Raw genomic sequence first — 15,285 nt, forward strand, 5'->3', positions numbered from 1 at the left:
TTATCTAGAGCATTGTGAGCAAATGTGAGAATTAGAATTTTTCCTAAGGGCTATGGAAAAGCATTGAATAGCAGTCTTTACTTTAGTTAAAAAAATATTAGTAAGCAATTGATATTAGGCATTGTATTGAGCCTGTGAATAATTGAGAAACGAATAAGACTGTATAAAAGACTTCTTTTCACTTCCTCAAGTCTTTAACTTAAACCTGATGATATGAGTAATAGATCTTGCTAGCTAAATAAATGTTTTACATTATACTGGTAGCTGAAAAAATTTCCCCCTCTGCATCCAAGTTGCATCTAGCATCATGGACTAAGAGCTCTGGGCGAGGATCACAGCTTCATGTACCATAGGACCCACTGCCCCTGGAGGGGAAAGGCAGGGCCTGCTGGACCAGGTGTGTCTGAGCATCATGTGAGGCTCAAGAGGCCGACTGAGTCCTTGCTGCTTTCTGGAGTTAGAAAGACCAGGGGCAGAAAGATTCTCTCCTGGTGTCCACAGGGGCTTGATGACTCCCTGGCTGGTGCACTGTAGGTCCTCAGGCACAAGTACTTCTGGGTGTCCCCTGGAATTGCAGCTTCTTAAGAGATGCCAACAGGTGGGCAGTGGGCAAGCAAAGAGTAATAACATCACACCTAAGCAAAGCCAGCAGTCAGAGAGAAAGGGAGAAGCACACAGAGACAAGGCAGATGGCAACTGAAAAAAAAAAATCAGCTGACCAAAGTTGATTTACTTACAGAAGTGAAAATATTATTTTTCATTTGAAAACTTTAATTAGAAGGGAGACACTTTGATCCTCAGATTAGTAGGTCAGGAGACAAAGTTGAAGACATCTCTCAAAATATGTAATATGGAAAAATTAAAAAGAGGGGTATTACTGATATTATTAAGAAGAGATTTAGAAGGAGAACAAAAAATATGCAAAAGAAAAAGAGGGATAAGAGAGAATAATGAAATAAAATAGAAGAAAATATGTAATTTAAGGAAGAATTGATTATAAATTTATTGAAAGGACTCATCAAGTTCCAGTCAAGATTAAGCAAAACTAATATTTCTATGGGACCTCTATGTGCCAAGCATTATCCTAAGTGCTCTTTTTACACATAAATGTGCACACACACACATGCACACACACAGCTACACACACACAGCTACACACACAGTCATTTGAACTTCTCAACAACTCTATGAGGTAGGTGCTCTTATCATTCCTATTTTGCAGGTGAGGAATCTGAGTCACAGGTAAATTAATTTTCCCAAAGTCAAACAATAAATGATCAAGCCAGTTTCCAGGCAATCCAGCTCCAAATACCATGATTTTAGCTGTGAAACTCAAAATCTGTGATGAGCAACGTGTGGCCAGTGTTCCAATGAGTGGCATTTCTGATTTTCAACTAGAAGGAAAGATGCTTGCTAATATCCAGATTCAGAAAAAATACCACCCATACACCACATTGAAGGGAAATATTTCAGCAAAGCATCTAACCAAGAGGGAAGAAAAGAGAGTCAGAAATATAAAAAGGAAAAGCAGTGGTGAATAAATAATAAACCTAGCAATATTAAGTGAAACCTAAATATTAATGACAAGACAACTGGAAATGTATTTTAAAGTGCCAAGTAAGAATCTTTGAATTAGAAGAGAAATATGGCAAGGGCAAAAAAAAAAAAAAAAAAAAAAAAAAAACCCAGAAAGCAAACAAAAAAAATCCTAATAATTGTTTGTTGTTAGAATTAGTGAGAATTGAAGCAGAAGGAAAGATGAGTGAATTAAAAGTTTCTAAAGGTATCAGATTAGTGGGTAGGGGGAATAGTAAGGGAATAGATCATACTGATGTCTTGTTTTCATAAAATAAATAGGGAAAATGTTTGATTTTAAATGTTGCAGAAAAAATGAGTTAATTATGAATGAGTTAGAATATATGAAAATGTTCCACAGAACATCCAAACTAACACAATGAAAAAAAGAGACCAAATGCTAAATTGTAAAAATCAACAAAAAATCAGAAAGAAAAAAAAAAAAAAAAAACAGTATTGTAAAACAGAAGAATGTCAATGAGAAAAATCTGGTTCTGCTTTTCCCCCTTCAACCTGAAAATATCTGGGATATTTGAGGAGAAGTCAGATGGAGAGAAGCTTAATCTCAGAACCACTCGTTTATAGAGCTTTAAAGTATATACAAAGTGGGTTCACATTAACAATCTTCATTTCAATCATGAAGTAGCCACTTGAGGTAGGTATTGTTTTCATCCCTGCTTTAGATCAAGGGTCACTCAGTGGCCACACGGTGCTTAACTAGGGTCATATAGTGGTTTAGAGATAGAACTGGCACTGAATTTAGTCTATTTCATCCCATGCAACTTTGTTAAGAATGTTTTGTACTCCAGGCACAACATATGGCTACACACTGGGAACACAGAAATGAGGAATGAACTAAATGCCACTCATCAGAACATGAGTCATAGGTTGTTCATCACAGATTTTGAGTATTCAGTAAACACATACACACAATCCAAACATATTGGACAGAATCTTTGGAGAATTAATCCCAAAATGATTTCACCATATTGGAAGCATGGTTGCCTACTCTTTTGACACGTTGTTTCTCTTTCTAAAGTATGTGATACCTTAAGACTCTGCAGAATAGGAAGGTAAAGGGGTCAAACCATGGTTAACTCTACTAGCCACGGTATTGTTGTGATGCTAGAATGGTTGCCAGGAAACTCTCCAAGTCTTGTGTTTTTTGTCCCCTTAAAATGACCAGACAGGCTGGCCTAAAGCATGATCACAGAGTCAGGCAAATGCTCACAAGGCACGACCCATCCTTTCTGACCTTACCCTTCTCTCACACTACCACGCAGAACCCATTACTGCCGTTAGCTTTGCCAGCTGCTCTGTCCCCACCCAGTGCAGCCAAATCCTAACCTGCATTCATAGTGGGTAGGTGTCAGCTATGCACTAAAATTGCTACAGCCAAAAGCTGGGGACTGAAGGAAGTGGGGAGGATTTAATTATGCCTGGTAAGTAAATTTTTATCTGGAATAGTAATCTCTCTCCACAAGGCAAAAGCTGCCTGTGTTTTCTTCAAAGTGACAATTTATTTTTTAAAAAGTACGGTGTTGGTTGAGCAGGATTGCCTCAGGATCTACTTGAGAAAATGTAATCAGATATATTCTGCTAAGTGCTCCTGGGTCATGATGCTGTCTATATCTGAAACAATGAGCTCAAGTGAGCAAGGACTATGTCCTTCCTTGCTGTCAAGGAATTGGGTCTAATGCAGAGTCACTGAACATAGTTGCTAACTTTATACTGAAGACTCCACTTACATTTTGACAAAGAACTGTTGAATCTGAGGGATGAAAAAAATTTGAATATTCTTCTATTGTTTGTTCTCCTTTCAGGTAGGAACATGAATATAGCTTCTTGTGTGAAATTAGAGCTACCTCAGGTTTAAAGAAGTATAGAAGTTGTTTTTGTATGGCTTGGATTGGCATTAAAATTATTTACATTTTAAATACTTTGGGTACCACTTGAGCCAATTTTCTTTCCTTTTATCTGTAAATGAGGATAAGGTTTTCTATTGAATATATTATTATATTCATCACACAAGTGATGATATGTGCTTAATGTTTCTTTCTTATCAGGCTGTACAATCCAGTGATGGCAAAGTCTATGTCTGTTTTGTCCACAAATACATCCTCAGGACTTAGCACAGTCCCTGGAACATAGTAGATACTCAATAAATAAATATTGACAGATTGGCTGGCCAACTGACTCAATCAATATTTGGTAAAATACTGCTATTCATAATTAAAGAAAATTACCAATTTTCTGGGTTAAAATTTCCAGCTTTTTAAAATGATTATATAACAAGTTAGTTCTTAACTATTTTAATTTGTCTGTTTGTTAGGTACTTTGATATTTTTATCAGAAAAAATAAAATGGTTATTTTTAAATTGCTATTTCTAAATCTATTCAAAATAATAAAATTTTAAGTTGTGAAAAGAATATTTTCAGGGAATTTTAAAGTTACTGTATAGCACACAGTTTTCAAATAACTTGAGGCTATCGTGTAGTTTGCTATTTTTAAAATATCTTAATAAATTTGAGTAATGAATTCCTTACATAGGTATAATCCCACATAGAGTCTCTAGGTGTAAAAACTTATTTGGTATCTCTTCCAACTATCCAAAGCATTCCACTGAATAAATGTTTAGGAGATGGGGGTAACATTCTTCACAATGTTTAAAATTAGAAATATGTTTGTATATTATGGACCGGACTCTTAGAGCCGTTGTTAAGAGACATAATAAAGAAAAATTAACTTCAATTTTTAATTGCTGCACATTTTTGTCTTCAACAATTAGCTATAAGCTTTCCATTATTTATTTGATTAATTTCAATTTTGAATATACTTGACCAGATGATATTATTTTACTCAGTAATGACCCATGGTTATGTCTTAAAGGTTCTATGTTCAGTGACAAAAACAGCTAATTCACATAACATTCTGGTTTCACTTGGAAGGAAGTTATGAAAGTGAAAGCTTTAAAACAATTCTGAGCAGCATCTATTTAACGTCTGATATTTTCCAAATGGAAAGAACAAAGTGCACAATATGACACCAGAATTGATTACAGAATTATTCCTTTAACATTGGTGGGGGAAAATAATCTTAAAATCGTCATCAAAGAACAATATCCTACATTCCAAGTATGAAGCAAGTCTGGCACACTGAATCTGTAGGCGAGGTACCTGAATTTGTCTTCAATAAATATGATTTCTGATGTAAAGAATTATTAATGCTTCAGATTGTTGCCAAACAAAATATGAAGAACCACTTATTCAGACACCTGATCTTTAGAATGCAGCATCATTTGTAACAATTTTAACGCTAACTAAGTACACTTTGATGAGACAGCATTTAATAAAATGCTCATTAATTTCATCATTAGCACGGGTATGCTAAGAAGTAAGCCAGTTTCTTATGTCACGCCCAATTAGCATCCCATGCTAGTAATCCCATTAGTATTGTTGAATTCACTAATGGAAAAACTAATGGGCATGCTACCAGGGCACATTAATTGGGCACGACACCAGTTCTGGTTTTAATTATTAAACTACGATAATGAAATGTGTGTTTGTAAAATATTAAAGTGTTGAAATAGGGTTGAGGAAAATAAAAGAGGATGTAAACGAAGCAGATAAAAGCCAGCCCACAAAAATTGAAGACTAGAAAATGAACTTACCAAATGGTTATGTTTTTAGCTGACTAAAAGTTGGAATATTTTCCACGTGAGAAGCAACTCACTCATACTCACGGAAAATTAAAAGCTGGGTTTTTTTGTTAGCTTTGGTCATACAGGTTGTCAAAATCTTTATGAGGCCCGACAGGAGCCAATTAAATGTGTAGAATGGGTATGTTATATCACTGAAGCCAATTCAGTGAAATATAAATAGAAAAGTTTTATTTAAGATGGTATGATTAACATTGCGTTTTTTACAATATAAATCTTCAGCTTTATATCTATTATATCAGATAATTGTCAGTTTTGTCTTTTTAAAAAATAATATAGCAAAATTATTAGAGTTTGGTGAAATATTCCAGGTAATTGAAAAAAATTTGTAATACTTTACCCAACCTTATTTTTCGTTTTTAAAAATTTTATTAGAATGAGCTTTATTACCTGATGAAGTATTAATACCATAATGCCTGTAAAATAGCCAATTATTTGCTTGGGACATCATAGATGTTCGATAAATATTGAGTCACTTAAAAAAAAAAGAGGTTTATTATTTCTAACTAAATCAACTTTATTAAGAAAGAAAGAAATTTATTTTCTTTTAGAAAGTTTGGAGTAATACAATTTTTGTTTATTTTTCTTTAATAGCCGTAATAGTAAAAGTTGGTGAAAGTTGGAGTATCTTTTACTTTAGTCTTATTTGCTTATTAACACTAAAACAATTACCATTGGGTTAACCATAACACACTGAAAAAGTGTTCATTGAGCTTGAAAATACTAAGATGGCAGGTTTCTCTTTTATTTCTCTTTCTCTGTTTTCTTATTCTAACCTTTTTGTTACTCTGTTCTTGGTATCTGACATTTCTTGGGTCTTATGCACTTGGCAACTCATTTTGAACTGTGGTATTATCACCTTAGCCATAGCTATAAATGTTTGATTTTAGCCTACAAGACATCATGTACTCAGTTTAACCTGACACTTGTACTTAATGTATTAATAACTGGCTAATTTTTAATGTAAATCATATTCCTTCTTGTTATTAGTACTTTAGTGAAGATAACTTGCCTGACATGTCTCGATCCTTAGAACCAATTTTGACAGTATTTTATTAAATTCTTCTCTTTTTCATATTTCTGCCAAAAAAATTTAAATTTAAAATTTTAGAGTATAAAATGCATTATCTGTCTGATGAATGTAGGTACTCAAAATGCAAGTGCCTTTGTAAGAGATTCTTATTCCAAAGACAAGTTCTTTTTAGAGTTGAGCATTGTTGTTTTTCAGAGAAGTGCATCACAGAGAAGCCAGCATGTTGCTAGGCATTGACTTTAATTTTAGCTCTGTCTGAAATTTATGCATACTTGCATCAGGATCATAATGTTGAAATTTGTAAATTGGTTCATAACAAACGTGTATGTGTGTGTATAAACATTCATTCACTCATTCATCTGTTCATTCATTTATTCATTTATTCCTTTAAGGGGTCATCATTGGAAGTTACCACAACTAATGATCATGGTAAACAATATAATGATGGTAAATGGCATGAAATAATTGCTATTAGGCATCAGGCTTTCGGTCAAATCACTCTTGACGGACAGTACACAGGTAAGTACACCTTTGATATCTCTAAATAGCTCTAATGATATGCTAGTGTCCCATACTTTTCAGTTGCTTATATTCCTATATCTCTTCTTTCTCCATAATCCCTACTCAGTTTCATCTAAATTGCTGTTGAAATTGCCTTTGGAGTGCTCCTAAAATGGTCAAGTCTGGCAATCAGTTTCTCAACCATGCAGGGCTTTAGTAAAGTGAAAATAAGCAAAGTTACTAGTAGCCATCACGTATCTTTTACTGTTCTCCACAATTTGCAAGGGCTTTTAGTTATGTCCCTTCATGCTATGTTTGATTTACAAAAGGCAAACAGAGTAAAGCAGTTATTATCTGCATTTAGAGATGAGAAAACCAAGGCTCAGGAAAGGTAAATAATTTCTCCACATTTACATGTTGATAGGCAACATTCTTGGGACACATATGTTTTTGGACATTTAAGTTTAATTTTCTTTCCAGCTTATCTTAACTACTATTCTCACGTTAATTATAAAATGCTTATGGTACCCGTATGATGATTCATTTAGGAAATAGGTAATTTTAATAAGCATCTACTATGTTTTAGGCCCTCAATATAAACAGCAGAGAATTTCATAGAATTTACATTTTCAGGGGAAAATAGGGGGCAAAAATTAAATAAATAAATATTAAACAATTATCAAATGGTGTTAAAAACAGGATAAGAGTGAAAGTTTGTGTGTGTGTGTCTGTCTGTGTGCTGGGTGTGTGTGCTGTGCATGTTTGTTGGGAAGAGTGTTTCAATTTTACATAGGACTGTTATGGAAGGCCTTTCTGATGAAGTGGCATTTGAGTAGAGACCTGAAGGTTATGAAGAAGCAAACCATGCAAATATCCAGGAAAAGAATGTTTCAGGCCAAGGGAACAGCAGGTATCAAACACCGAGGCAGGAGCATACCATGTGGTGTGTTCCGGGCCAATTATGAGACCAGTGTGGGAGAGAGGGAGTGAAAGGGCTAGAGATAGGACATGAGGTCACAGACAGTGTGAGGTGCCAGATTACATAAGGCTTTGTGGCTTTTACTTTGAAAGAGAGAAGTCATTGGAAGATTTTGAGAGAAAAGTGACATGATACGACTTCTTTCTTTAAAAGGATCACTCTGGCTTCTCTGTTGAGAATAATTTTAAGGGAAGCCATGGTAAAAGCATGGAGACCAGTTAAGAAGCTTCTGCAATGACTCAAATAATTCAGGCAAGAAGCAATGGTGACTTGAACAGGGAGGTAATTGTGGATATAAAAAGAAGTGGTCAGATTCTGATCATATTCTGTATGTCAGATTAACAGGGTTTGATGATGAGATTGAGGGAGAGTTGGGTTTGGCAAACTGCCATCTGCAGGCCAAATTCAGCTCATGCCTGTCTTTATAAATAAAGTTTTATTGGAGCACATGTCACCCATGGCTGCTTGAGGCTGAATAGTCAACAAGGATACCCTCTGGGCCTTGACAGAGTTTGCTGTTTTCTAATCTAGCATGAGACTAACAGGTTTGGGGCTGGGGCAACTGGAAGAATGTAGCTGCCAAAACTAGGGCATGCAAGACTGTGGAGAAGCAGATTTGAGGAGATGTTCAGAGTTCAGTTTTGGACATGTTAAGTCTTAGATCTATGAGACATCCAAGTGGAGATCTCAAGCAGGCTGCTAGACATGCAAGTCTGAGTTCAGGGAAGAGGTTCAGACAGGAGATATACATTGGGAGTTGTCAGCTAAGGATGGTATTTAAAGCCAAGAGACCAGATGTTAGTGTGGCCATTTAGAGTGGGTTGGGCTCTGGAAAAATACAAACAGAAAGCTTTCTCTCTCCTCCCAAAGAAGGAGAGCATTAGGTAGAAATCTTAACAGGGGGTTTGCACCACTGTGCAACACAGGTGGGGATCAGGCCCCTCTGGTCTTTGGCCCTGGTAGTCTGCACCTGTGCCCAGCCCAGTATTGATCCCTCCAGGGTACTTAGGGAGTCCATGTAATTTGAGAAAGGAAGAGGCTGAGAAGGGAGGAGGTGTGGGTCTTTCCAACATCAAGATGCTGGGACAATGAAGAAGAACCAGTGAGGAAAAGTGACCAGGAATAGGCACTGGGGGAAAAGGAGAACCAAGAGAGAGTGGTGCCCCAGATCCCCAGGCAGGCATTTTTCACATGTTACATTAGTAGAAATAGATTATCCTGCTGAAGGTGCAATTCTCATTTCTTTCTCTAGGTTCCTCAGCCACCCTGAATGGAAGCACTATTATTGGAGATAACACGGGGGTGTTTGTGGGAGGGCTGCCTCAAGGTTATACCATCCTCAGGAAGGATCCTGGTGCGTTTAGTAATGTATAGAATTATATGTTGTCACCAAAGCTTAGAATGGAATCAATTTACATTACTTTAAAGTATAAGTATGTATTATTTTTTATCTAATGCCATATTTTCTGTATCAATGTGTGAATTTTTTTTTTTTAGATTTAAAGGAACTATGCATTACTTGTTTTTATATTCTTAGTATCCAGTTCTTGGTGATTAAAGTTCATTAAACTTTTGCTAAAATAAAATTATACTGATTTCAGTCAAAAGTATGTTATTTAAGACTTATGCACAGATTTTTCTAAGATTTTTAAATTGAATGTGAAAGAACACAGAAGTGGAAAACTACAAGCTTGATTTAGGCTCTAGAAAGGAGAAGAACATTCCCTGAGTACTATCTGACAGGCTCAAAACCGATCCCTAGATATTTATAGATGAATAAAATGTGGTCTTCTAATAGAGGGTACAGGCACGTAAACAAATAATTCCAGTCTCATGCCATAAGTGCTATAATTGAGGTATAGACAAAGTAATTCCCATATTTTTAGAATGAGAACAAAAACTCACTCTAAAATGAAACTAATAAAAACTAACATGAATAAAATTAACCTTAGGAAGAAAACCATCACCCTTCAGAGTCATTGGTAATGATTCTAGCATTGCCTCCCAAGTCCTCAAGGATCACAGGGCGCCTCCCAGGTCTCTTGCAGGACATTAAAATGTAACTACGTAAATATTGCAAATAAGCTTGGGCCCAGAGAAATACAGTTTGTTCATGCGTCATCATTGTCTTCAGGGGATCATGCTGAATATCAAAAGGAAAAAGTTTTCAGTGAGTTTTGGAGAGGAGTGTGTTTGATTCCTCAAGACTGATTATCGTTACCTCCTCAGATGTACCTCTAGAGTAGAGAGGGTTTTCATTAACTACTTTAGACGAGTAGAGAAGTCCCTCCACACACACACACACGCGCACGCGCGTGCGCACGCGCAGCCTTTGTTCTAGTTCTTTGCCCTTTTGGTCAATGGTAGGCTCAGGCACCAGAAGAAGAGAATACTCTGGCACCAAGTGTGCTTCCTGCAGAGAACATATCTCCGTTATAAATAAATTTTGGCATTGTGTATATAAATTGGCCTTTGTAAGACTGCTGGTGAATACCTTCCCTAGAATCAAGTCGTCATAACTTGAAGCTGAGAACTAAGCTTTGCACCGTAAGAAAGGACATTGCTCTATGAAATGCAACCTCAGCTGCAAGTGCCCTCCCTCCCTCCCAATTTTTTTCTTGCTCTCTCATTCTTTCACTTGTTCTCTCAACCCCCTATTACCACCCTATTTGCTATATTGATAAATCCCACATCAACCTGGTCTAGAGAGTTCCAAATTTAGGATAAACATTACATTAATTCCTAAAAGTGAAATCAAATTATTGGTTTACTTGAATAATAGACTGGTTCACAATGTTGTGGGAACTAAATTATGAACTATAGATTTAATAGAAACACTTCCTTCAAATCTTACTTTTAAAAGTTGTTATAGCATTTTATTTTTAAGATTAGTGGCAGATGAAATCTCCGTATTAATTCAAAAGGCAATAGTATTACTAGTAAAACCAAGGTTTTTGCATAAACATCTGTTTCTTCAGATATGACGGGTTTGAACCACAGCTAAACGTTATAATTGCTACCACTTACCATGGCTGATGGTGTAGTGTTTACATGAATCATTAAAAGGCTTGCAGTAAATAAGTGGTGAGAGCTATTGCCTATTTCTTTGATTTTAATGGCACATAAAATTAATAGCTTGAAAAGAATCTTTCAAAATATGTATGTCTTGATATCTATCAACTCCTGCAGGGATAATCCAAAAGGGTTTTGTGGGCTGTCTCAAGGATGTTTATTTTATGAAGAATTATAATCCATCTGCTATTTGGGAATCTCTGGATTGGAAGAGTTCTGAAGAGCAAATGAATGTATATAACAGCTGGGAGGGATGCCCCACCTTATTAAATGAGGGAGCCCAGTTCCTAGGAGCAGGTAAGGCTCTAAAATAGACACTGGTGGTTGCTTCGCGTATTGTCCTATCTTTGGCATAATTTAATCTTCCCTGTTTGATTAGCTTGACCTTATAAGAACGCAGAATCACAAACATACCTAGTTATGCCATCAGGCACATAAATATATTCTCAAAGTCTGAATATGTATATAGATTGTAAGATTCATAAGTATGTATTCATGTATAACATCTGTGATGGCCCACGCAGTCCTCGGCTTACATATGTTAGCGTCACAAATGTCCATTTGTAAGTCAGTTGTTTGGAAATCAGAATGCAGTTTTGCTTAGAATGATGCTTCAGAAAAGCTTTGTTTACTAGATTAATCCACAAACACCTATTTATCTCATTACACAGATGAACAATATTCCTAAGAGTAAAATTTCAGCTATGCAGTGGTTTAAGTAGGCCACTGAGGGAGATCAGGAGAATAGAACCACCTGTCATTGCTCCACTGACCACTGCAGAAGGGGAGGTGTGGTGTCCCTGACATTCTCACCCAGCCACAACCCACAGTCTCTGCCTAGACAGCCACCCAGAAGATGGGGGTTAAGGAGTATGGTGGCTTGGTGGACATGGCTTATTCTTCAAATAAAAGCCCATCTCTGCCTTCTATGTTTATAATGTTGCTTGGTTATTAAGTTGCTTAAACTGCCCTCAGAACAGAAAGGCATATGATATTAATAACTGCATAATATGTGCACTTTTTCATTGTTTTTTTCTCATCAATGTCATTATTCTGAGTTTCTCTTAGTCAATGAAACTGCTTATTGTTAATACTTTATGAAACCATAATAGTCTTAAATGACACAGACTGTTACATGGTTTAATGAGTAAACTGCTTCCTCTTAAAAGGTACCAGGTTCTTTTGGCCACTCTGTACAACTCCGAAAAGGATTTCTTAACAATGATGTGCATCTTTTTTTGTGAGAGATTTACTCAATGACAGTATATGTCCTAGAGTCTTGTAACACCCTTACGATGTTAGAAAAATTGCTTTACATGTGCCAATAGGTACCTATTTCTTATCTTTAAAGGGTTCCTGGAACTTTATCCACATATGTTTCATGGTGGAATGGACTTTGAGATTTCCTTGAAGTTCAGAACGGACCAATTAAATGGATTGCTTCTTTTTGTTTACAACAAAGATGGACCTGATTTTCTTGCTGTAAGTTAATTTAATTACGTTTACTTTAAAATATCAGACCCAACTTTACAATAAATGAACCATGTGTTGGAATTATATTCAACTGGGGTTTTTGTACAGATTAACTTTTGTTTTCATTTCTTCCCCAACTCATTTTTAGTTTTGGAGTCCTGCGAAAGATTTTAAATTTTAGGATTCTGGGGATTTTTTAAAACAACAGTACTGTGAAAATTGTAATTTCAACAAAACAGACTATGTATAAGGAATTAAGAAAATCCTTTTTAGTTTCCCAAAGTATGAAAATATTATTTCCTTCATTATATCTTGATATTATAGTTTAAAAGAGTGTGTATAATATATGTTTAATTTTACATACATATAATAAAGTATAGTAGCACAATGAACACTTCTGAACCTACCACCCTACCCAAGAACTAAAACATTATCATTGGTTTGCATCTACCAATATGGTCTCTCCTATCCTGTTTCCCTGTCTCCCTCCAGAGATAACATGTAAGCAGAATTTTGTGCTTATTATTCCCTTACATTTGCATAGTTTGAACACCATATGTAAATGCCTAAAAAGTTTTGTTTTTAAAATTTACACAAGTGGTATTATAATCTATCTTTAGGCAATTGTTTTTGCACTCAACTTTGTTTCTGAGTCATTCATGTTTTCCGTGTAGGTATACGTTTTCATGGCTGTGTAGTGTATCTCTTCTCTTGTCAATGATGTATTGATTGTTTCCATATTTTTGCTATGGTGAATAAGACTGCTATGAACATCTTTATACATTGCTGTAAATGCAATGGGCAAATATAACTGCTTTTACCTGCTTTTAATCATTCAGTCAGGTACCACCGTTGAAAATAAGTATGTTGTTAAAACGTTAATTTTAGAAAATTCGTTTAAAACAGTGACATAGAATCAAAAGAAAATTATGAACATCTTAACCTAAGATTCTGTATTTAGGCAAATAGGCCATACAATACATTTCTCGGTGATTTTAGGATTCTAAGATATTTTCAATACAATGATTTTTTTATGTTCCTAGTTTATGTAATGTCACTTTTACTCATAAGATAAATGGAAATTTACCTTTTATAGTGTTTATTACAATTTCTGCTTATTTAAAGAATTTATTTGTCCTCTTGCTTATTGTTGGTTTCCCCTCTGAAATGTCATCTCTGAGTGCAGGGACCTTGCCTCTCTTCCTTGCAGTTGTATCCTCAGTGCCTGACCCTGGGCATCTATTACGTACTCACTAAATATTGTTGGATAAATGAATGAGTGAGCATGTGAATGAACTCTTGTTGTGGTGACCTCTACCAACACCAACCCTTCTGTGATCACATACATGTGCATAAACTGTGGCGGATACAAAGGTGTTTGTCACCTGGCCTCTCGTCGAGGAGCGTGTGCCGCATTGTAGGCTCCCGTGCCCTGCTGTGCCACTCTTTAGCCCCCACCTTCCTCCATCCACTGCTTCATAAATTTCCGCTGTATTAAATAATAATATTAACTTTCAGCTTTAATGAAATAAATTTTAAAACATCAGTACATGTAGACAAATACATATTGATTGCCTACTGTGCCAGGCTTTCTTCTAGCACCTCCCACACAAGTGCAAAGGAAGCAGACCTCCATAGAACTTATGCGCTAGTCCTCCACATCTGAGGACTTAGGCTGCTCACAGATTATCCCTCAACAGCTCTTCCTTTTATCCTGAGTAACCTCCATATACATGGTTATCCCTTGGAACTTGGTAGACTCAGAATGTTTCCACTGCTAAAACCATAAATCTCAAAATATAACCTCATATCTTTCTAGCTCTCTTATTCTCTGTCATTGAGTTCACCAAGACTTTGACATCATTGGCTAATAGCCCACTTTGTGTTACATTTAATTGCTTCCTACCTGAGACACCATAATACAGCTCTTCAACCATTTTTCTACCAATGCCCCAATCTTGTGTCTTCAACTCAACAACCCTGGATCAATCAGTCCTGTCACCTAGACTTTCAGTTTCAGTAGCCAGATTGCTGAATGCTGTAGGAGAACTAATACAGGTATGAGGACTTGCAATGCTCTGAGTTTTGAGGTTTCTAATTCCTTTGTTCAACGATACTTATTGTTTACAGGATTTTCTAACATATTTTAAATGAGAAAAGTAAAAGAATCTCAGGATCTGGAAAACAGCACAACCTTAATGTCTTCAGCTTGTCTCTCATGATAAAAACAAATATACCTACTCAACTTCTAACCTTTCTACCTACCAACTTGACTGTCCTTCATCCAAGCTTGGTTTCTTTTTCTCCTGGCTCATGGGAACACATGCTTACAACCAAAGTTCACATGCCCACCTTTACTCCAGATTCCCTCTCTTCTCCTGCAAGAGCTCATTCCACATTCTCCCCTTTCTGTAATTTCACTGCGCCCTGTCCATTGGCTCTTGTCCCTCGACGTATAAAATGGTTATTTTTTTTCTTTTGACTTTGAAACCTCCTTCACTGTACTTCCCTTCACTTCACAGTCAAGTGAATTGAAAGCGATTATTCTTGTTATTTCCACTTTCTTGTCTTGCTTCCATCCTCAGAACCACTGCACGTGGGGCTCCCACTACAACCACAGCCGACGGCAGGTGCAGTTTTCTAAAGTTGCCAATAACCTCTATGTTCCTGATGTAATAAATAATTTTCATTCCTTATCTTATTTGACCTTTCTCAGTAATCCTATTTTTAAAAAAATATTCTCCCTTACTGTCTTTTCTAAATACTATTTTCTCTTGATTTTCACTAAAACCTTCTGGCTTTTTCAAGAAGATCATTGTCACCTTAAAGAACTGCTTCTGCCATACCTTCCCCTTGAAACATTGGTCTTGCCCAAGACTATCTTCTTTTCCCTTTTCTGTTTACTCTTTTTACACTAACTGGATCATCTTATT

At 36.1% G+C, this 15,285-nt stretch overlaps 1 protein-coding gene across 1 annotated transcript in view; it reads left to right on the forward strand.

Annotated features, from left to right (window-relative positions):
- Positions 1 to 15,285, forward strand: part of USH2A (usherin) — a 763,885-nt gene that overhangs the window by 308,002 nt on the left and 440,598 nt on the right. The window contains exons 22-25 of the mRNA XM_063114845.1: positions 6,720 to 6,846; positions 9,060 to 9,161; positions 10,997 to 11,176; positions 12,231 to 12,361. Of these exons, the coding sequence (XP_062970915.1) occupies positions 6,720 to 6,846; positions 9,060 to 9,161; positions 10,997 to 11,176; positions 12,231 to 12,361 (540 nt within the window). The remainder of the gene's footprint in view (positions 1 to 6,719; positions 6,847 to 9,059; positions 9,162 to 10,996; positions 11,177 to 12,230; positions 12,362 to 15,285) is intronic.

This window comes from Cynocephalus volans, chromosome 11 (genome assembly GCF_027409185.1).
Source record: "Cynocephalus volans isolate mCynVol1 chromosome 11, mCynVol1.pri, whole genome shotgun sequence".
Lineage (NCBI taxonomy): Eukaryota > Metazoa > Chordata > Mammalia > Dermoptera > Cynocephalidae > Cynocephalus > Cynocephalus volans.